The sequence below is a fragment of the Natrix helvetica genome, assembly GCF_964273705.1.
Source record: "Natrix helvetica genome assembly, chromosome: 12".
NCBI lineage: Eukaryota > Metazoa > Chordata > Lepidosauria > Squamata > Natricidae > Natrix > Natrix helvetica.
In genome coordinates this window covers 18,516,000-18,539,077 of record NC_138556.1, presented here as the reverse complement: position 1 = coordinate 18,539,077, position 23,078 = coordinate 18,516,000, and the positions used below count along the sequence as shown (strand labels likewise).

The window sequence follows — 23,078 nt, the reverse complement described above, 5'->3', positions numbered from 1 at the left end:
AAATAATAGGTGTAATACTGAAAATGAACTCCTGCCCACCAGTGTGTTCAAACTGAAACTTCATAAAAGGTTTTGACAATATTCAATGCAGTGAAAATATTTGAAACGGAGATGAGCACCGCCCCCTTAGAGCCAGGAACGAGTAGCACACATGTGCAAGGGGAACCTTTAGCTTTAATGCAATGAAAGGACTCTGGAGAGATCTTGTGGTTATATTTTTTTTTAACTTTCTTTTCTCGATTTGGGTCAGATTTCTCTGCTGCTAAAACTTCAAATGTTGATGTCTGCATGCACTACTCAAACAATTGCAGATGCATTTTCAATGAATAGCTGAGAATCGGAGAATGGTAGCGTTTAGGGCAGATCCCCCCCACCTTCTCCTCCACCCTGAATCAAAAATTGCAACGCCAGAGAAAAGATAGTTGCAGTTTCACCCATAGCGAGAAAGAAATGAAAGCATCGTTTCTGGAATTGAGAACTAACCATTTCCCCAAAAAATGCATTTTAATCAATGGTTTATTATAAAGTCCACTCAGTTTCTGTCTCCATCCACGTCAATGGAGAATGCAAAATAGAAAACCACTCAAGGTTTCTATCCAAACATGGATGGGATCGGAGGGGTACCTGGATTTAGCAAGGCAAACAGAACCTTTGCGATCATACATCTTTCGGGTGAGAGAATCACGCGTTTGGGTGTCTTTTCTTTGATAATTGTCCTTTAAAAAAAAAATTAAAAATACAGGGTGGGCTTCATGTTAAAATAAAGAGTATAATTGTAGCTCTTTGTCTGCCATCTGCAAAGAGTAAAACTTGATTTTATTTTATTTTAAAAGATGTTTCTAGCTGTTAAAAATTAAAAATGTAGCACTGGGAAGTTTTCCTCCGGTCAAAGTTTCTCCAGATAGGAGCCCGGCACAAATCCTTGTTGCCCGTCCAGTTCTACGGTCCACCAGCCATCTTCGCCAGCTTCAATGATGTTGACGATATCACCTGCTCTCATGTCCAGCTCATCCTCATTCTGGAAAAGGAACAATGGAAAGAAATGGAGGGGGGGAGGGGGAGAATCTCTTCCGGCAAGAGGCAGATATCAAGATGGAATAAGCACGCAGCTAGTCCTTGATTTACGACTCCGAATTTCCATTGCTAAGGGAGACAACTTAGTTTTGCCCCATTTTTATGACTTTTCTTGCCACAGTTGCTAAGTGAACCCTTGCAGTTGTTAAGCTAGCAACACAGTGGTTGAGTTAATCAGGCTTCCCCGCTGACTTTGCTTGTCAGAAGGTCACAAGAGGGGACCTCATGACCCCGGGACACTGCACCCATCGTAAGTGTGAGTCAGTTGTCAAGGGCCTGAATTTTGTTCACGTGACCATGGGAATGTTGCAGTGGTCATAAGTGTGAAAAATGGTTGCAAGTGTGAGAAACAGTCCTAAGTCACTTTTTTTCAGGGCCGTTATAACTAAGAACAGTCGTTGAGTGAGTGGTTGTAAGCCGAGGGCTAGCCTATAAAAATCAAGCTGATTTGGAGTCTTCGAGATAACTTAGAACAGGGGTGTCCAAACTTGGCAACTTTAAGACTTGTGGACTTCAACTCCCAGAATTCCCCAGCCAGCTGGCTGGGGAATTCTGGGAGTTGAAGTCCACAAGTCTTAAAGTTGCCAAGTTTGGACACCCCTGACTTAGAATGATGATACCTTCAGAGTAACTTAGAAATATTTCTTCCTCAGGGCACAACGAGAATATATCTGCCAAACAAAACTCCGCATTGGCAACAGGTAGAGCATCCGGCCAGTAAATACGCCGCTCCATTCAGTTGCCCCGACTACACCCCGTAAGGGATTATGGGGTCATTAAAAGAAGAAAAGTGACTTAGGATGATGATCCCTGAGAGTTACTCTCTCCTTTTGTTTAAGGACATTGCCTAAGCAAGGGTTTGATGCTTACCAGGGCCGTGTAGTCATAGAGGGCTCTGTAGTCGTGGTCCATGGCAGCGTTGACCTCAGCCACATGAATTGCGGCATAGACGCCGTCCGCCCTTTGCTCAGCTACCCAAAAACAAAAAAATGGAATTAATGCCTGAAAGAGGCAAAAAGATTTTACCCAAGTTCCAAAGTTTTTAAAATCTTTTTTCCAGTCGGACTTGCAGGACTCCAGAGAATGTATTATACCACCTGCCTTTGTCCCTGGAAAAGCCATCCTACATACCTCTTGGGGTTATCGTGGAAATAATGTTATCCGGAGCATTCCGTGTACTGCCATGCAGCAAGTCGGAGAACCTGTGGATCAAGAGGAAATATACCATGAGCCTTTCAACGATGCCGCTTCCTCTCTTTCTCTCTCTATTTTCAACTTAAGAGTGAAACTTTGCTCTGAAGGACAAGATTTGGGACGAGGGAGACAAAACCAGCCAAGCTGGCAGCCCTAAGCAGATGATCAAAGCCTTGTGTTGTGGCCAGTGGCGCTGGCAGAGGAATCCTCCATGAGGAGGTTGGAGAGGAACATGGGCCAGTCCTGGGGGGGGCTGAGGAAAGCCCAGACGAGGAAAGCTCTGCATCGGAGGCAGAGAGGGAGCTAGACAGCAGTGAGGCAGAGGAACAGCTGGAACCTGTTCCCAGTGTGCGCCTGCGCAGAGCTGCCAGAAGACAAGAACAACTAAGAAAGTGGGGTCGACTTGGGAGTAAAGGCACCCCTTGGAGGTGATTGGCCCCCTCCCATAGGAAAGAAAAGAGGAGCAAATGGGGAGGGGGCTTTTGCAGGAAACAATTCGTTCCTTCGGTCGTTTCAAGAGTGGAAAGTTCTGTTTGTGACTATAAGAGACTCTGTGCCAAGTTTTGCCTTGTCCTGCATTTGGAAACTCGTTATCTGGCAGCTCTCCAGACAAGATAAGGTTCGTGTTGATAAACATTCCTCGGAAAGACGGTTTGCTAAGCCTGGCTGACTGTGAATGAAAGGAATTCACAGCCGTGTAAATAAAAGGGATTTTGCAGGGACCCAGACTCTGCTTCTGGCTTTTTAAGGAATCCTGGGTCAGAACACATTTTTTTTAATGTGCATTGCAACACGCACACACAAAACAGCATTTTGAGACCATCTTTTTATCTCCTTCCTCATTGATGCTATTGTAACACACATTGTCAGTGTTTGGATAATTTATTTCTGGTATGTGCCCCCATCAGGGCTGTTTTAGAGAACATCAGCCACAAATAAGTGAAACATTCTCTACAAGCAGCTGGCCAAACACCACTTCAGAAGGTCCCAATGGATGTCCCCACTTTGCCCTTTTCTTTTTAATTTAGCTCATGTGTTGGAAGTCTTTCTTGGTCCTCATGCAAGGAAGGGAAACAGCTACTCTCTGGCAGCTTCTGACAATTGGTGGAAAATCCAAATGGTAGAACAAAGGGCCAAAGTTCCACCCATTGATGATTTTTTTAAAAAGCCGCCATAATGATAATTTACCTTTTCATCATTCCACAACTCTGGGTTGTTGGGCTGTTGGAGTTTTTTGCCGGTCCGGTTCTCTCGTAATAATTCTCGTAGCCAATGGCAGCTGTTTCAGAAACAGAAGGAGTAGGAAAATGTGACTTTGGGGGGGCGGGGGAAGGCTTGGTGCTCTCTGCGCTTGGTGATTTTCTTGCAGATGTTTCCAGCTAGGTAACGCCATCAGTGATTTTCCACCCCCCCAGAAATCTCACGCCAGCCAAGAATGAATCATTCTTGTGGCCGCTAGTCTACTTTAATTTCTTTAAAAGCTCCCCATTTAACCAGGGGTATGTTTTTCACCCTCTTAAAAAGATGGTTTTGAGTCTGGGTGTCCTCCTCCCTCTCCCAAAATTCACAGCCGAAGATAGACACCCCCAAGGTTAGGGGAGGCGCAACTCAAAGGGATCTTCTAGAAGCCAAAGTTTCCCCTAGACCAGGGGTCGGCAAACTGGCTCCTTTATCCCTCTGCTGGCGCTCCCTCTTTTCATCCCTCTGCTGCGGAAGAAGCGCCAAGAGGTGGTTGGGAGGGGAGGGGTGAGGCGGAGCCAGGAGTGGCAAATAATTTAATAACCAGTTCTCTGCCCTAATGACGGTCTGGGTAGGCGTGGCTGGGGATGTCATGTGACTGGGTAGGAGTGAGTGATGTCGAATTGGCCACGCCCACGCAGTCACACCGGCTGTTAGATTATTGGCTCCCGGTCTTTTCTGTGGGAAGCGGGTCCAAATGGCTCTTTTGAGTGTTTAAGGTTGCAGACCCCTGCCCTGGACCTCTTCATTATTTTTCCAGAGTTTCATTCCCTTTTCAAGATGCAATTAAGAAAACAGCAGACCTGGTGCTTCCGTTCCCGTCATCTTATTCTGAACGAAGCAGTTCATATCGGACTCCACGTTGCAGTTTTCCAGGCTCACCCGAACCTCTTCATAAAGCTTTGAAAAGAAAAGAAAAAAGTCGATTTGTTTGAAAGGAGCTCTTGCTTACTGCCTTTGAAGCGAATTCTCCAGTGGAACTGTTGAAACGGTGGGCTACCTCCCCTGGTCTGTCTCCTACCTCATCGTCTTTCACGCACTGCATGGAGAGTTGATTGCAATGAACCCAGAGAGAATTCCGTAGGATAGTGATCCGATCGCATTCCTGAAGCTGGAAGGCCTAGTTCAATAAAATAAAGATCAGTGGTGGATCCTGTCACAATAGATAATAACAATAAAACAAAGTCTGGTAAGCCAAAAAACATGGTTGATAGACTAGAACCGGCCAGCTTCGTGCAACGGGCTGAAGCTATAAACACCGATGATGGTTGATGATTGGATTGATATATTTAGTGAAATAAATGTTCTATCAAGCACAACTCTTGGAATCACACATTGTTCCAAGCCAGGTGATTTATATTTTTTCAAAAACAATATTTTTCCTTGGAAGAGGTTTCATTTTTCATCCGAGAAGCTTCTTGGATGAGAAGCGAAACGTCTTGAAGGAAAAACAAAGTCCAGTTGCCTTTCGAAAAAGCATCTTTGGGACAACCCTGACCTGGATGACTGAGGATCTCCATAGATCCAAAGCCAGAAGTTCCCAAACTTTCTCAGTTCTTGGCACACTTGGTATCCTTTTAGTGGGGCCTCCAAGCTTGTAATTTGCATGGTGTCCAACAGATGTCAAGCACTGCTGTGTCATCTCGCAGAGTTTGGGACCCACAGCCTTAAAGCCAACCTCCATAAAACATTCTATACCTTACTAGGATGGCTGATCCCTAGCAAGGAAAAGAATTGGGATGGAAACCAACTATGGCCACATCTCATAAGCAAATGCTTGGGTTGAACAAGCTGGTCATCTCTTGGTCGTGCGAGAGGAACCATGTTGAGTGGGCCTGACTGCCCACCTTTGGCTGAGAGGCAAGAGACCTCCAATAGCATCTCGCCGTGATCAAGGCAGAAACCGTATCAATTCTCCGTTGATTGAACACAACGGCTTCTTACCTCGCAAGTACTAACGTGTTCTTGTTCCCACGTGGTCCTTGTCTGGTCTAGGATCTCGATGTTCTGTTTATACACTCTTTCTGCGTGAGAAACAGCAAAGCAGCGCAATCACAGAGGTGTTAATGTTTTGCAGTTCATTGATAAAAAACGAATCTATTCTGCGGTTCATCGGTTAAAAAAGTATCCCGAAATAAGAAGAGCTTATCTGGAGAAGATTCCTCCAAAATGTCGGAATGGCAAGTCAGCCCTTATTTTACTCTGTTTTTAATGAAGGACACAATTGAATTTAAGGTTTATTCATCTCTTCGGTTCTTGGAGCTTTACAGGTTAAAACGGAGGCCTGTGAATATTCCATCTAAGAGATGCCTAAGGCGTATCTCTCTTAGAGTAGGTCTTGTTTTCATAAGGGCTTACAATGTTACCTGCTTCATTGGCAGAGTCTCTGGACTGTTTTGCTTTGGTCTGGCTCTGAAAGGTGATAAGAAAAAGCACATTGGTATGGGGAGGGAGGGAGGGGAGGAAGGAAGGAAAGGGAGGGAAGGAGGAGAGGAAGGGAAGGAAGGAGAGGAAGGGAGAGAGGGAAGCAAAAGAAAAAAATGGAAGAGAAGAAGAGAAAGGAAGGGAAGGAAGAAAAAGGGAAAGAAATGGGAGGAAAGAAAGAAATGGGAGAAAGGAAGGAGAGGGAAGGAAGGAAGCAAAAAAGAAAAGGATAGGAAGGAAGAAAAAGGAGGAAGGAAAGAGATGGGAGAAAGAAAGGAAGAGAGAGAGAGAAAGAAAAGAAAGAAACTTGGAGGTACCTTTTCTGTTTGTTTCTGGTTCCCAATAGCACTGATCCTCTCACAAGCCTGTTCCGCCTCATCAGCATCTTTGCATTTCTGGTCGTAGGCCTTCTTGGACTACATGCAGAAAAATATGCTCAATTACGGCCGTAGGTCAAGGACTGCGCACATCAACATCGGACCTTCCAAGAGTGCCTTCCTCTTACCTCCATGGTTTTCTTGAACATGAAGAGCTTGTTCTTGTGTGTCCGTTCCATTGTGCTCTCGTACTGCAAGAAAGATGGCGCCCATTATCATCAGGTTTGGCCTTCCCCAAGAATTGGGGACCCAGTTCTCTCTTAGCTATTGATCAAAGTCCTTTTCCCATGGCAGATTTTCCAATCTCTGCCGTCTTTGGGGCACCACTCCAGGAAGAGGTTTGGTTTCCAAGGATGCTCTTTACTGAAATAAGGCAGGATAAAGGAGTCTTTGAAAGCCTTTGGACTCACCTGCACCAAATGGCCACCCTAAATTTGTTTCATAAATAAATCGTATTGACTGGTTTCACCCCCTGGAATGGAGCTCACCTTTTTCCGTTGTTCCTTCTGCCTTTCTCGGAATTCTTCTAAGGCTTTTAGTTCCTCTTTCAACATGAGGGCCAGCTGGATGTGAGAGTTGCCCACGCTTTCAATTTCTGTGGATGAAATGCAGAGTTGGCTCTTCCTGAAAATCTGGCCTCTTGATACGGAACATCGCTTACCTGGGTTAACGGGAGTTCTGGGCAGGCAACAGCATCGAAACATAGGAGCGGCCAGCCTTCTCCCTTTTTGTAGGCATGCTATGTGCAAAGGGATGGGATTCAGACGGTTCGGGCCAACCGGATGCTAATTTTACATCTAGTTCGCTGAAGCAGTAGTTGGAAGGACTGGCTGGCCCCGCCCACCCCTCCCAGGAGTTCCACGCGGCCTGTTTATTTTGCCAGGGAAGTGCAGGGCGGGCACGGAGCCTGGGGAGGGTGAAAAACAGGCCTCCCAGAGGTTCCAGCAATCCAGAAACGCGCCTGTTTCTGGCCTCCGGAGCCTGGGGGAAGCCGTTTTTGCCCTCAACAACGTCCATTTTCCTCTCATTTATTTCTGGGTGTCCCATTTGCCATTGATAGCATTCTCCCACTCCACCACTAGAGGGCACTAAAAGCAGTACAGAAAACTCTCACACTCTTCTACCATCTAGTGGCTAGCCTGAGTCCTGCAGTTCACATTGAATGTGTGGTGAAAATGGCCACTCCTTACTCAATCTTAAAGCCCACCGGCAGGAAGTAGGAAGTGTACAGTTGTCTTTTTCTAAACGCTCTATGAATTTGTCAAGATCTCTTAAAAATCATTATTAGTTTTGCTGCAAAATATCCCAAACAGAACTTGCTAATGTACTTACGTAGCTTTAGGATTTCGAACGAGGCCTTTAAAGTGCTGAGGAGAAAGAACAAAACTCATCAATTTCCTTCCTGTCCAAAGACTTTTGTCAGACTTTTAACTTCTATATTCCATTTACAAGAAGAGCAATTATCTATCTATCTATTTATCTTTGGACAACATCAGACTTATCCATGACCACGTGGCGGGGGGGGGGCTCAGTGGTTATGTGACTGGATGGGCATGGCCAACTCAACGTCACTCACGTTGATGGGCACTTCGCGTTAATGAGGGTTAACTGGAGAGGCAGTTTCTGTAAGCAGGGCGACAAAGTTGAGGCTAGAAACAACACCAGAATGTTTTCCAGGATTAGCCCTGTAAAGTGGAAAAAACAAACTAAGATTTCTTCCAACTACTGGCTCTCCAAACTGCTTAGAAAGTTAACAACCAGTTTTCCCGAATAGGTGCAAACCGGCTGAATCCCACCACAAGTGTGCAAATAAAAAAAAATCCAAGAAAAGCCTTCAATCTTTCCAGTTGAAAGGTTTAATATTGGTAGGAGAAGGACCTAGCGAGAGGTGGGGGCAGAGTTAAGAGAGCGAGCAGTTTAGAATCCCTACGTAGGCACAAGCCAATGAAGTCCAACCCGCCCTTCCTTGAATTCCATTCATTTAGCTAACTCTAGCTAACCTGAAGATTCCTGCAGGCTTTTAGCGATGAATCCGTTTAATTGGACCTTCATACGTAGGCCCAGTCTTTCACACACAACAGTATTAATCAGTTGAATTTCTTTCCAATCCGTGACTTGAGTAACCCTCGGGCTGTATGAGCTTTTTTCCATCCCTATCAACAGAGATTATTTCTATTTCGGGTTTGGTTTTTTTTCCTCTCCTGATGAAAATGAGTATAAAATAAAGTTTCTTGTGTTTCTTTAGCACCCCCTTGTGGTATCTTTTGAACATTTTTTTAAAAAATTAAATTCACATTCCAACCAACTCTGCTTGCAACCCCTGGATTCATCCTGCAGGTGTCAGATGTGTGATGAACTAAGATTCATTTAACTCTAGATACGTCACGTTATCATTAAAGAGAAAATAAGTCCATGGTGGACTTTTGAGGAAGAAGTGATTATTTTATCTTATCAAGTACAGTACTAATAAATTTTGAATGTCGAGAAAGAATGTTACACAATCATGTCAGCTTACCATCTTCTGCTAAAAGTGCCTGTGCTTAGATCTGAACTCTTTAATAGCTGAAACTTTGAGGGTTTTCTAGCATTTTGGCCTCGGTGTTTAAATGTATTTCTCTTTCACAGCACATGATTATAGATATTGTATCACGAGTAACAGAATGAGAGAGTTGGAAGGGACCTCGGAGGTCATCCAGTCCAACCCCCTGCTCAAGCAGGGGACCCTCTACCATTCCAGACAAATAGTTGTCCAGTCTCTTCTGAAAAACCTCCAGTGGTGGAGGAAGGAGGGAGGAAGACAGAATGACCAAGTTGTAAGGGACCTTGGGGGTCATCTAGCCCAACCTCCTGCTCAAGCAGGAAACCCTCTACCATTTCAGAGAAATGGTTGTCCAATCCCTTCTTAAAAACCTCCAGTGATGGAGAAAAGAGGAAGGAAGACAGAATAACAGCATTGGAAGGGACCTTGGAGGTCTTCTAGTCCAACCCCCTGCTCAAGCAGGAAACCCTGCACCACTTCAGACAAACGGTTGCCCAATCTCCTCTTAAAAACCTCCAGGGATGAAGCACCCTCAACGTCTGAAGGCAAGTTGTTCCACTGGTTAATTGTTCTCACTGCCAGGACATTCCTCCTTCATTCCAGGTTGCTTCTCTCCTTCATTAGTTTTCATCCCTTTCTTCTCCATCCTTCAGGTGCTTTGGAGAATAGGTTGGCCCCATCCCCCCTCCTCTTTGCAACAACCCTTATAACAATTTTGTGACTAAAGAACTGTGAAAATCAAATCAAATCTTTATTTCGATCATAAACCCACATAAATTTTGAAAAAAAACACATAAGCCCTTCCAGGGGAGATCAAAATCAAAATGCATCTCGACACTGCAATGCCAATTCTGCCTCTCTTCATGCAACGCAGAGTCACACAAAACACTGAGGTTGCATGGTTGACATCACAAGAGGTTTCATTGGTGTCACCCTCGTTGGGAACAGACTGTGATGGGGCTTGATGGTGCAAGAAAGGGACAGAGAGCCCATTAAAACATTGCCCAAGTCTTAAATTGCTTCAAGGTTTACACAATCCCTTCCCTCAAAGAGGAAATGCACAGCTGAAAAAATTATGCTTTGCATCCTATTTGCCCCGGCGAATTTATCTGCGGAGAAGCCATATCATTCCTCTCGGCCAAAAAGAAATTCCATCCATCTCTTATTCTGCTTGGCTCTTTTGCATTCTGCAAGCCACTTTTTTCAAAGCAGCTTTCTGATTTTTCAAAATGCAGCAGAGAACATGACCGATGGTATGCTAGCTTTATGCAAAATATAGGAAGTCGATCTGTATACAATTGGAGGTGCTAAACTTGCCATTTACAGTAAAATTAGGACTATTTGTTCTTTGTTGCCAAGGAACCATTAATAACTTCTCGTTTAATGCCCCGAGCCCAAACAGGAACTGATATTAGTAGTTTGTGAATTGAGTCTTTGTCTTTAAAAAAAAAAATCAAGAGGACTAGAGCCTCAACTGTTGCCTTGGGATTATTCATTCATTCATTCAGAAAATACAGAATAACATAGTTGGAAGGAACCTTGGAGGTCTTCTAGTCCAACCCCTTTCTCAAGCAGGAAACCCTCTACCATTTCAGACAAACAGTTATCCAATCTCTTCTTAAAAACCTCCAGTGTTGAAGCAATCACAACTTCTGGAGGCAAGTTGTTCCACTGACTAATTGTTCTGACTGTCAGGAAATTTCTCCATAGCGAGACACTACCAAGAATGGTTTTCTTCGGAGAAAGGGGAAAAGGTTTGCAAAGAAAAAGCTTCAAAATGATCCTCAGTATCAGTTTATAGAGGAAGAAGGAAACTTCCGCATAAGAAAAGTGAATCCTGTTGACCACACAATGTGCGTTGTGTGATGGAAAGGAGACATTCCTCACCTACTATTAAAAAAACCTCTTAGGAAGCCAATTTCCAGCACTTAACATTTTCTGCTTCTACCATATCTGACTTGCAAAACCGCACACGACCACGAGAGGGTGCTAAAAGAATACAGGAACCTCTCGTGCGTCCGCCATCTGGTGGCTAGCTGGACTTTTGCAGTTCGAATCGGTTTGATCCTGAACCTTGACTTATAACCGTTTGTGTAATGACCGCACAAGATTAAAACAGCGCTGAGAAAAGTAACTTGCAACTGGTCCTCGCTTCAGAACAGTGGCAAAAATAGTCCTAAAATCAGACACGTCTCACTTAATAACTGTCTTGCTGAGCAGTGGGAATTCTGGCCCTAGATATTGGAAGACTGCTATCATGTCCCACCTAGTCCTTCTTCTCATCAAACTAGACATACGCAATTCCAGCAACTGTTCTTCATATGTTTTAGCCTCTAGTCTCCAGTGTGACTTCGATTCTCAAATGAAGTCCCACTGGAGTGGATAACGGTTGGGTTTAAGAACTCAGTCCATCCGTCTTTGCCCAAAACTGGAAAAACGGGGAAATTCCACAAGAAGAGGAAGTAAGTAGGAAAATTCTGATTTGCCCTGAAATGGATAAATTGACGTGGGAATTGAAGAACAAAGACAAATCAGAATATTATAAGATCTAGGATAAACTTTATCGATGGTTGGAACAAAAAAAGGAAAGACCCCCAAATAAGCCATGACTAAGATTTATAGAATGGAGATGAGAATTATGTAGGAAATCGTAAGTACAAAGCAATATGAAGGGAAATGCGATATCCTTACATTTGTAAATACTGAATAGACCAATGGTGAATAAGCACAGTGGTTATAATATTTAACTTTATGTTCTAGTAGGCATGGCAAAGACCTTGCCAGGACGGGTACCCTGCGTCCAATGTTTTAATGTGTGTTTAATAAAAAAAAACTTTAAAAAGAAAAAAGACCTCAGTCCATCATTTGCTCTACCAAAACCGAGATCAGTTTCTTGCAGGGATGAATCGTGCAATGAATAGGAAACGGATCAGCCCACCCCCCTCCGCCCCCACTTTTGCAGTTATGATTCTATATATAAAGCGTGTTGGTACAGGAAGTATATACAGTAGACCAGTAGATCTATTTTTCCTGTTGTTATGAGTCAGAATTCGTATCGCTTCGGCTGCATTAGAAACCCTGAAGAAATAAAGCTCTGATGGCGTCTTCTAACCCCCTTTTTTTGTCTACTGGTGAGATTCTTTCTGTTGAAAGAAATTTGTGTATCCTTTCTATGGAAGTTCAGTTTTGGAAGAATTCACCTCGTGAGACCTATTTAGCCATCCCATTTCTAGAGCTGCCCATCTCAAACAATGTTCTGACCGAGAGCCTGAAGCAAACTCCTGGTCCCAACAAAAAACCCTTTTATTAATTGACTGTGAATTCTGTTCATTCACACCGGCAAAGTCTTTCAAGGGAAGATTTACAATCACGGACCTTATCTGGCATGGAGAGCTGCCAGGCCGATCTCTGCAAAACTTGGCAAGGAGTCTCGGAGAGTCACGAACCAATTAAGGGAACTAATTGTCTCTCCTGCAACCTCCACTCCCCTTTCGCTCCTCTTTTATTCCCTATGGGAGGGGCCATTCATTGTCCACCTATGGCCTTCCTCCCAAGTCGACCCCTGTTCTTTAGCTGTTCCCTTTCATCTGGCAACTCTGCGCATGCGCACACTGGGAACAGGCTCCAGCTGTTCCTCTGCCTCACTGATCTCCGACTCCGAAGGCAGCTGACAACTGTCAGACGGCTCTGGCCCCCTCTCTCCCTCCGACACAGAGCCCTCACCCGAGCCTTCCCCAGACTCCAGGACTGGCCCATCTTCCTCCCCAATCTCCTCACTATCTGAGTCTGCTGCCAGCTCTGCTGGCTGCTGGCAAGCCACAACAAACAAGTGCTTTTGGACACTGAACAGTCATAACTAGCCCTAACTAGCCCTGTGGAGTTTGAGGAGATCCGGAAGAACAGTGCCTGTGCTAGGCAAAAGGTTAGACCAGAAGACCTCCAAGGTGCCTTCCAAGCCTATAGTTCTATGGTTCTCCTGTTATAATTTCCATACACCACCCAGGATGGGGTCTCCTAGAAGAGATGGATACCATGGTGTCCATAATAAATGGGTCGTAGAATCATGGAATGCACCTACGAGGTTTACTAGTCCAACCATCCATTCAGTGCAGAAATAGACAAATGGCGATTTCTCAACCTTGGGAACTTTGAGATAGGTGGACTTCGACTCCCAAAATTCCCCAGCCAGCACGGACCAAAAAGCATCCATAGGAATACAACTGCTTCGCTTAAGAACTGCCTCATTCACTGAACAATTGTGGGATTCACTTAACAACCTGCACAAAACAGTCATAAAATCAGCCCCTGTCACCTAAGCGTGTCAAATTATGATGATCATGACTTATGATGGAAATTCAACTGAAAGCCACCACACAAGAATCTTATCAAGAGTTAGATCAATAGTAGCAGCTGTGGCCAATCCTGGTTCCTATGTTCCATCAACCCCCAGATACAAGCCCTAACCATCAATTAATAACTTAACATTGACTTTTAATATAAAATGAAGAAATAAATTGCTTTTTACGTGACACCAAAATGGACTTACTTGATTTCGCTTTGGCCTCCTGCTTTCCGGGCAATCTGAACCAGCTCCTTCCCGTAGCGTTCTTCAGCCTGGGCCCTGTGAAATACAATCCCATCTTTATTTGCCACTCAGACCATGCTGGGCTTCCATCTGTTTCTGAACTCCATCCTTCCCGTGGTGTCTAATGAACAAATTTGCGAGTTGATTAGGCAAGGCCTCAAAACCGTAGAAGATGGCAAGGGAAGAACTTGGATGGTGGCCGCCTTAACAAGAAGGGTCACCTTCTTTGGAGGACATGGTGGGATGGAGCAGAAGATGAACCAAACCTTCTCTGATGCCTTCTGCTTGATCCATATTAGGTGCTCATGTGAGCTTCATATTCAGTGTTGCTAATGGGTTAGGGTCTTCACTGCCTTTCCCACCATCTGTCCTGAGAGGAAGGTTTGCAGGAAACGCAGCTCCACAGTTGTGTTACGGTAGATGCTGAAGCCACCTAAGATGTTTCTCTTCTAGGAAAACAGGTACCACTGGAAGGTTGGGTGTGTTTTTTTTATGCAACTAGATTACTTCTCAAGAAGTTCTCAAGAAGATTGTGATCTCAACAGTGGGCTAAAACTCTAACCATCATCATCTCTAGAGATCTGAAGGATGTGAGATGGAAGAAAGCAGAAAGCTTACATTTGTTCTCTCCTCATTTGCAACCTTCATCTTCCGAGGGGAGATCCTTTGGTCTGGATTGAAAGCGATCTTCTGCTTGCAAAGAGTGTCCTCCACTCTGGTCTTCTCATCCCTGTCCCTCTAAGGGTGGATCCAAAGGTCTTAAAATTGCTCCGAGATGCCTCCCTCTCCTCCTCCTCCTCCTCCTCCTCCTCCTCCACAACATTTTCAGCCCACTAAACTCCAAGACAGAGGCAGCTTTTCTGTTGGGCTTCAGAAATCTTTACTCACAACTTCTAAAATAGCTCTGATGAGGAGCAAATCCCAGGTCGCTTTAGACTCTGAGATGATTCATTTGTTTTCCATACAACCCCGAATATGTGATAACCTCGACATAGACTTCTCCAAATCTGAAGGCGTCTGATGAACATCTTCAAATTCAGGACTTAGCAGATATAACAGATTAAGAGATGAGTTGGAAGGGACCTTGTAGGTCATCTAGTCCAACCCCCCTCCTGCCCAAGCAGGAGACCCTACACCATTTCTGACAGGTGGCAGCCCAGTCTCTTCTTGAAAGCCTCCAGGGATGAAGCTCCCACAACTTCCGAAGGCAACTTCTGTTCCATGGGTTGATTGTTCTCCCTGTCAGGAAATTCCTCCTTGTTTCCAGTTTGAATCTCTCCTTGGTCAGCTTCCATCCATTATTCCCTGTCTGCCCTTCGGGTGCTTTGGAAAACAGCTTGACCCCCCCCCTCTCTGGGGCAGCCCCCCAAATATTGGAAGACTGCTCTTATGTCTCCCCTGGTCCTTCTCTTATTGAGATAGTCCTCAATTTACAACCACAAGGTGGGGGAGGGGGCAGAATTTCTGGCTGTGTGGTGAACAGTATTTTGCTTAACAATATTGGCCAAAAAAAGTGAAAACCCAGGCAGGACTCACTTAAAAAAAACCTCCTTGTTTAGCAACGAAAATTCTGGCTCCCGTTGTGTAAATCAAGGACTATATTGTAATATCAAGATGATTGGGAAAACTCCTGCCAGGATATGGCAGCTGGCATCCAGCGTCCATATAGATGAGGAGTCTTGAAAGTTTAAATCCCACCAAAGGAGAAGAACCAACTGGGGAACCTGACTGGCATCAGTAGGAGCAAAAACCCAAAAGCACTTTTGAAGCCTTCTTGCAACTCCCAACTCCCATTGTTTCCCTCCCTCCTTCCTACGTTTTGCATTTACCTCTGCTTGATCAAATCTTCCACGTCTTTGCACATTTTCCTTCCATCCAGCAAACGCTGCAGGAGCGCTTCGTACCCGGAATGAAGAGTGAATTCTTTGCACTAGGGGGGTGGGAAAAAAGAACAAGGGAAGATCCATCAGCTCTCACCATTCTACCGCCTTCTCCTTGTTTGAGATGAGCAGAATCATCCCTCAAAGACCCTCTTAGTCACTGCTGACCCCCTCTGATCAATGCCAAGGGACAGAAGATCCCACCTGTGTCCTCCAAACCCAGATCATCCAAGCAAGATTTCCCCAACTACCTAGTTTCCATCTTTGGATCTCAACCTATCGACAGTGCAAGCAATCAATTCAATTCCAAGTAGATTAAAGCTCAGGAGCCAAGATACAGAGAATTCCCTTAATACAACCTACTTTGGTCCCTGGTGGCTCCAGAGTCTCAATGTTGGTACCTTTAAGGTGGGTGGACTACAACTCCCAGAATTCCCCATCCAAATATTTTCTAGCCACCATTCCAAGAGAAACACTGGATCAAGGAAAATCAAGATCAGCCTGATTTTGCCAAGAAGCACGAAAAGAAGACCCCCCCAAAAGAACCTACAGGTGCGTTTGCCATCCGTCTGTTGGCCTGCAGAAAATCTGGAGCCTTCACCACTCCGAGGGTTGCATGAGACTGCTGCTACAGCCAGGCTGGAGGAGAACTCGCCGTTCAGTCGTGGGTCAAACAAATGTGACTTCTTCACCCAACGGTCTTTCAAGGCTGCTTTGGGCTGGTTGAGTCACCAACATCAAGTCAAGGGTTGGAACAACAGCCTTTTTCCAGGAGAAGAGTCATCCTCACCTTTGGGAATTTAGGAACGTGCAAAGCTAACTTCTTCTGAGTTGGGTAGGTCTCTCATCTAGACCCTTCTGGATCTCTGGACTCGATCTCTAGGGAAAGAGATCTGGCCAAGAGGTCTATGACTAAATTTGGGGTCCTCGGCTGATCCCATGTTTAAAATCACAGGGCTCTTATCAGCCTCCTCCTCCAACTGTGCCTACTAAGCCACTCCACTGGAAACTGTAGCTGTGAGACCTTTTGCACCCAAATGGGGAAAAATGAATCATCTTGAATCTGGTGGGTCTGCGCACGGAAATTTGTATTACAGTTTCCTATTTTATATTTTTTCATATATTTCAATATACGTATATCTATGTATGTATGTATATATATATAGAGAGAGAGACAGAGAGAGAGAGAGAAAAGATTATGTATGTATGTATGTATGTATGTATGTATGTATGTATGTATGTATGTATGTATGTATGTATATATGTATGTATATGTGAAAGACAATAGACCATGACAGAAAGTGATAGCTGGCTGGCCGACCAGGTGGATGGATGGAAGGATAGTGGGTAAATCGATGGGTGGGTGGATGGATGGATGGATGGATAGGTGGGTCAATGGATGAATGGATGGTTAGATGGATAGGTGGGTGGGTGGATAGATGGATGGATGGATGGATGGATGGATGGATGGATGGATGAGTGGGCAGGCAGGCAGGCAAGTTGATAGATGATAGGTAATTGATAGATAGAAGATAGATGAAAATGGATGGATGGATGGATGGACAGATGGACTGAATAAATAGACTAGTGTTTATAAACCTTAGGAACATTAAGATGTGTGAAGTTCAACTTCTAAAAATGGCTGGCTGGCGAATTCTGGGAGTTAGAAGTCCACAGATCTTAAAGTTCTCAAGGTGGAGAAAGACTGAGATAGACCATCCAGTAGGTCGGAAGAGAGAGAGAGCCTCCTTCTCACTATTAAACCAAGGCAGCCCCCCCCCTCCCACCCCCAGCCTCTTCTAGGCAAACCACAAGGGCTGCCTGGAACTGCAACTGCCAGGCCTCAGTGGGGCGGTTTCCTGCCGTCCTACGCTTAAAAAGCGGCAGTCTTAAATAGGGACAGGTTTGATGTCGGAGGAGAGCCTCAACTCCCTGGGGGGGAAATGTGAGAAAAAAATATATGGAAGGGTGCCTTCTCCTGGGTCTCCTGCAAACCATTTCTCGCCTCCACATCACTGAAACTTTGGCTGCCCTGGTCCTTGTTCCGTTTTTTGTTTTGTTTTGTTTTTGCACTTCTCGGAATGTTGCAATACTCTGCTTCAAACGTAGATCAAAATGCATATTTTCACAGGCAAACCAGATCTAAGGTGTGTGTTTTAACTAGGGATGAATGCAGTGGTGAAATTCACTTTTTTTTTTACTATCGGTTCTGTGGGCGTGGCTTGGTGGGTGTGGCAGGGGAAGGATACCGCAAAATCCCCATTCCCTCCCCACTCCAGGGGAAGGATACTGCAAAATCTCCATTCCCTCCCCACTCCAGGGGAAAGATACTGCAAAATCCCCATTCCCTCCCCACTCCAGGGGAAGGATACTGTAAAATCTCTATTCCCTCTCCACTCCAGGGGAAGGATACCGCAAAATCTCCATTCCCTCTACACTCCAGGGGAAGGATGCTGCAAAATCCCCATTCCCTCCCCACTCCGGGGGAAGGATACTGTAAAATCTCCATTCCCTCCCCACTCCGGGGGAAGGATACTGCAAAATCCCCATTCCCTCCCCACTCCGGGGGAAGGATACTGTAAAATCTCCATTCCCTCCCACTCCAGGGGAAGGATACTGTAAAATCTCCATTCCCTCCCACTCCAGGGGAAGGATACTGCAAAATCCCCATTCCCTCCCCACTCCAGGGGAAGGATACCGCAAAATCCCCATTCCCTCCCCACTCCGGGGGAAGGATACTGTAAAATCTCCATTCCCTCCCACTCCAGGGGAAGGATACTGCAAAATCTCCATTCCCTCCCACTCCGGGGGAAGGATACTGTAAAATCCCCATTCCCTCCCCACTCCGGGGGAAGGATACTGCAAAATCCCCATTCCCTCCCCACTCCGGGGGAAGGATACTGTAAAATCTCCATTCCCTCCCACTCCAGGGGAAGGATACTGTAAAATCTCCATTCCCTCCCACTCCAGGGGAAGGATACTGCAAAATCTCTATTCCCTCTCCACTCCAGGGGAAGGATACCGCAAAATCTCCATTCCCTCTCCACTCCAGGGGAAGGATGCTGCAAAATCCCCATTCCCTCCCTACTCCAGGGGGAAGGATACTGCAAAATCCCCATTCCCTCTCCACTCCAGGGGAAGGATGCTGCAAAATCCCCATTCCCTCCCTACTCCAGGGGGAAGGATACTGCAAAATCCCCATTCCCTCTCCACTCCAGGGGAAGGATGCTGCAAAATCCCCATTCCCTCTCCACTCCAGGGGAAGGATACTGCAAAATCCCCATTCCCTCCTCACTCTGGGGCCAGCCAGAGGTGGCATTTGCCGGTTCTCCGAACTACTCAAAATTTCCGCTACCGGTTCTCCAGAAATGGTCAGAACCTGCTGGATTTCACCCCTGGAAGAATGCCTACTCTGATCTCACTTTCTCTCACCATCTCATTTTCCTGGGATTTCCCCCCTCCCCTCCCATTTCTGTATCAGTTTGATTGAGATATGCACCCCCACATGCACTCTGATATATTGAGAAATATGCATGCATTACATAGAAGGAGGGGGCTCTACGAAAATCAGGCCCCGTAAACTAATCACAGTATCTTTTATTATTATTATTATTATTATTATTATTTTCAGAGAAAATGCTGCTGTCCTTAGGAACGTTGAAAGGCCATACAAAGGAAGAAAGTGAAAGGAAAAGGCAGCAACTCGTGTAATTTACTGTCATTTATCTAACAAATTGTCCACGGGGCCTGACTTTTGGTAAAACCGGTGTATATATGTATGTGTATCTTCGTCTGTGTGTATGCATGTGTTGGTATCAAAGAAGGAAGGAGTATTGCGTCTATTTGCCACCTTCAGTTATTTATAATAAATAAATACAAATAATTAAGCCTGGTGAAAAACAAAACATATACGAATAGAAGGATGCGCATTTGTATCCATGTATATGTATACAGCTTTTGCAAAATCCTGCATGCTTTGGAGCAACGTAATCAGTTGTGTATCCCACTTCGGCATAGCACAAAACTCTCATTTTTAAAGTGGAAAACCTATCCTGCAAAATTCATTTTTTTTAAAAAACGCAAATAATCCTGCTGCCGCTGCACATTTTAAAAATTGAAGCACGCCAAAAGGTGGACGTGCTACAATGGGATAAGGATAAAACCACACCCTTTTTGCCCTTTTAGAAACGGCTGACGGATGCAGAAACGGAAGAGACAGGTGAGTGAAAACTGGCACAACTCACATCTACCATTCACTGGCGGGGAAAAAAAGCATTGCCCCATTTTTATCTAGAATTAAGGGATGGGTGGAAGGATCAAGAACCAGCTGAAGCCTGGCCAGCTAGTTTTCACAAAACCGTCAAGTCAGCAAAATATGAACTTAAAAAATGCCCATCAGCAATTCATAAAGTCTTACTCAGATATCTGCTTCTGCCTTTAGTGTGCTCCATTTATGAAAAGGCTACAGGCCGACTCAACAACCAGTTTTGTAAGGCCGATGTGGTTAACAGCCACCTCTGAGCTTGCTTTCACCAAAATTAAACTCAACATGGTGGACACAGCCTTGTCCTCAACTGGCAGAGATTAACAGATTAAACAGAGTTGGAAGGGACCTTGTAGTTCATCTAGTCCAACCCTGGTCCAAGCAGGAGATCCTACACCATTTCTGACAGATGGCAGTTCAGTCTCTTCTTGAAAGCCTCCAGTGATGAAGCTCCCACAACTTCCGAAGGCAACTTCTGTTCCATCAGTTGATTGTTCTCACTGTCAGGAAATTTCTCCTTATTTCCAGGTTGAATCTCTCCTTGGTCAGTTTCCATCCATTATTCCTTCTCTGGCCTTTGGATGCTTTGGAAAATAGCTTGACCCCCTCCTCTCTGTGGCAGCCCTTCAAATATTGGAAGACTGCTCTCATGTCTCCCCTGGTCCTTCTCTTCCCTAGACTAGCCAGGCCCAGTTCCTGCAACCGTTTCAGCCTCCAGTCCTCTCATCATCCTGGTTGCTCTTCTCTGCACTCTTTCTAGAGTCTCTTGACGAAAGGTGTCCTCTCTCAACAGTCAACCAAGGAACCTCAGGTGTGCAGGTGAGTCTTGGCAGGTTGATGTAGACCTGAAAGATCCTGAGATCCAGCACCGAGGGTTCAACATTGCTTCATCCACACCTTCTCCATCTCCTTTGCATCTTGGCGGAAGCTTCTAGGTATGCTCAACGCCCAAGCGTAGACCGAACGTAGACTTTGTGCGGCCGGGCACAAAGACTCATCCATGCACTTTCAAGGATCTCTCCAAGGTCCAGAAATTAGATGGTGCCCAGCGCCCAGCAGCTGGAGAAGGACCCCCGGAGAAAAACCTCTTTCCTCAAAGCCTTTTCCAGAGACATCGTCCGAAGTCTTGCAACCACCCAGAAGTTTTGCAACCTCCGGGGGTGAGGCCCAAGAGCCAGGGTGTGGGGCAATATTTGCATCATACCTTTGCATTTTGCATAAACCGCCAGTCCGCATGGTTGGCTTAAACCTCTGGGTCTGCCCTAGCATTTTTACTGAAGATAGGCAGAATTCCAGTTGAACTCTTAAAAAAAACAAAAATTCAGCTCTGCTTTGGGAGGGAGACTAAACCAGCCTTTTGCCTTGGAGAAATAAAGCAATAAGTGGAATTTAAAAAAAAGAAAGAAAGCCACCCAATCAGTGGGGAAGGGAAAGGAGGATTTTTCAGTGCTCAACGGCCGTCTTCCTTTCTTTAAGCATGGCGATTGGAGTTTTTGGGTGGCCAGTGGAAGAGGCCCTCAACCAGCTCTGTTCAATTTGCCCCCGAATGAACCGTAACATCCCCCCTCCCCCCCAAAAAAAATCTCCCGGACAAAGAACTGGGCCAGCTGTTGGCAAAAGTTACCACCTCTGGAAGTCAGAAGGCAATAATTCGTTGGCACTTACCCAGAAGGCATCTTTAAACTGCAGGTGTGTCATCTGGTTGGATCTGTAGGGCGAAGCCGTGTGAAAGGAGTTCGGCTACTGGTGTGTGTGTGTGTGTGTGTGTGTGTGTGTGTGCGTATGCACACGCTCTGGAGAGAAATCTTCTTTAGAACTCAAGTTTGTTCTGCGATGGTTTTAAGGAAGCTGAGACAGGGTCGCTTGCTGCTGAAAATGAAAAGCACACCCCAGACCTCAGAGCTCTCCCTTCCCTTTGCCCCACCTCTCTGGGGCTGATGTCAAACTCCTTTCGCTTCGGGCCAAGAAGTGCTGCCTTTCACCAATGTGTGGAAGCAAAGACGTTGTCGCCATCCTCTGGGTGCAAACGAGTCACTTCCTTCCAACCCGTTGAGACTGACGCTCCAGAAGGCAAAAGGGAGGTCCTTTGGACGGCAGGTGGAGGAGCTCCACAGGGAGCCTCCTCCAAGGTTGGAGGTACCTTTGTGGACCACGGAAAGAAGCACAGCAGGTGTGTAAGGTGTGTGTGCTGGAAACCTTTTGCATTTCTTGCATTTGTGTCTACGGGAAAGAGGCGCAGAGCTGGTAGCGTGAGCGGCTCAGAACTGGTGCAAGAGCGGAAGGATTTTTCACCCCTCCTTCGAGCAAAGGAAATGCACAGCTCGCGCCTGGGTGTGTGCAGATTTCGGTTGTGCGCTGCATCTGTGCCACACGAGTGGCATCGTTTTGGGGCAAGGGCAAATAGGCGTGCAGGGCAGCATAGCTCCCCTGAATTTTGGCTCATGCGTTGACCCCAAATCATTTGCGGGTTGCCCAAAAGGGGAGAGAGAAGATGCTTTGCTTAGGAGAACAAAGTGTGAAAGTTAAAACGGCTGCATTTCCTCTGCGGCAGGAAGTAAAGAGGGAGTTACGGAGTGAGTTGCTAGCAAATGTAAAGACTTTTATCTGTAGAATAGAGTTGAGTGGAATAGGGTAGGATAGGATAGAAGAAAGAATAGAAGAATGGACGAAAGAATAGAATAGAAGAAAGAATAGAATAGAATATGAAAGAAAATAGAAGAAAGAATAATAGAACAGAATAGAATAGAAGAAAGAATAGAAGAATAGAATAGAATAATATGAAAGAAAATAGAAGAAAAAATAGAAGAGTAGAAGAAAGAAGAATAGAGTAGAGTAGAAGAAAGAATGGAATGGAATAGAATAGTTGGAAGGAACGTGATCCCCGGGATATTGCAACCTGTCGTAAGTACGAGACAGTGGCCAAGCGTCTGAATTTTTGAACGCTGGGCTGTGGGGATGCTGCGACAGTCGTTAAGTGTGAAAAAAGGGGTTGTAAGTCACGTTGTTTCAGGGATGCTCGAAGTTACAAGTCGAGAACTACCTGGAGCAACATTTCAAATGTAAACCTCTTTCTTTAAAAAAAAAAAAGCAGAAGAGGAAAACTTTCAATGGCACCTGCCGGGCAAAATAAATAAATAAAAGGCAGGGTGTGTTTTATAGAGAAAAAGGGCCCTTTGGCCAGCCAGACCATAGAACTGTGGATGCTGGGGGGGGATTCCAGGCAAAATCAATGGCTCTATTCAGCCATGAACTGAGACGGGGGAGGGGAGGGGAGGGGAGGGGGGATTTTCTGCCAGCCTCCCCTGGAATGAGGAACTGGAGGCTGGGGGGGGGGGGTTGTGTTTTTTTCCCCATTGCAGCTGTATGCAAATAGAAGGAGAGGGATTTGTTTACCCACAGATGAAAAGCCTTTCTTTTAAGAAGAATTTTCTTGCCAATTACCAGTAAGATTAAACTATGAAAAAGATAACAAGTGCAAGATGGGAAGGGGAAGGGAGAAGTG

General features: G+C 45.4%; 1 protein-coding gene and 1 long non-coding RNA gene across 3 annotated transcripts in view; one reads left to right on the top strand and one right to left on the bottom strand.

Moving 5' to 3' along the window:
- Positions 1–23,078, top strand: part of LOC309398269 — a 28,911-nt gene that overhangs the window by 2,240 nt on the left and 3,593 nt on the right. Inside the window, exon 2 of the long non-coding RNA XR_014176374.1 lies at positions 18,944–19,531. This is a non-coding gene — a long non-coding RNA (uncharacterized lncRNA). The remainder of the gene's footprint in view (positions 1–18,943; positions 19,532–23,078) is intronic.
- PSTPIP1 (proline-serine-threonine phosphatase interacting protein 1) lies at positions 486–22,781 on the bottom strand. 2 transcript variants are annotated; one of them, XM_081964998.1, is made up of 15 exons: positions 21,242–22,781; positions 15,262–15,362; positions 13,394–13,468; positions 7,641–7,675; positions 6,797–6,903; positions 6,437–6,499; positions 6,249–6,347; positions 5,874–5,919; positions 5,452–5,531; positions 4,529–4,627; positions 4,311–4,407; positions 3,457–3,547; positions 2,206–2,276; positions 1,945–2,045; positions 486–1,018 (listed from the first exon to the last, which is right to left on the bottom strand). In XM_081964998.1, exons 1-15 carry the CDS (start codon positions 21,272–21,274, stop codon positions 887–889), a joined length of 1,230 nt encoding a protein of 409 aa, XP_081821124.1. In that variant the 5' UTR covers positions 21,275–22,781; the 3' UTR covers positions 486–886. The 2 variants fall into 2 exon arrangements, with proteins under 2 accessions (XP_081821124.1, XP_081821125.1); XM_081964999.1 differs by lacking the exon at positions 21,242–22,781 and adding an exon at positions 19,730–20,670.

Excerpts from the sequence above, each read along its gene's own strand:
- PSTPIP1 (XM_081964998.1), bottom strand. The coding sequence starts at position 21,274 with ATGACACACCTGCAGTTTAAAGATGCCTTCTGG. Across the intron at positions 6,904-7,640 it reads GTTCGAAATCCTAAAGCTAC|AAATTGAAAGCGTGGGCAAC; the intron begins GTAAGTACATTA and ends TTTCATCCACAG. Across the intron at positions 1,019-1,944 it reads TCTATGACTACACGGCCCTG|AATGAGGATGAGCTGGACAT; the intron begins GTAAGCATCAAA and ends TTCCTTTTCCAG.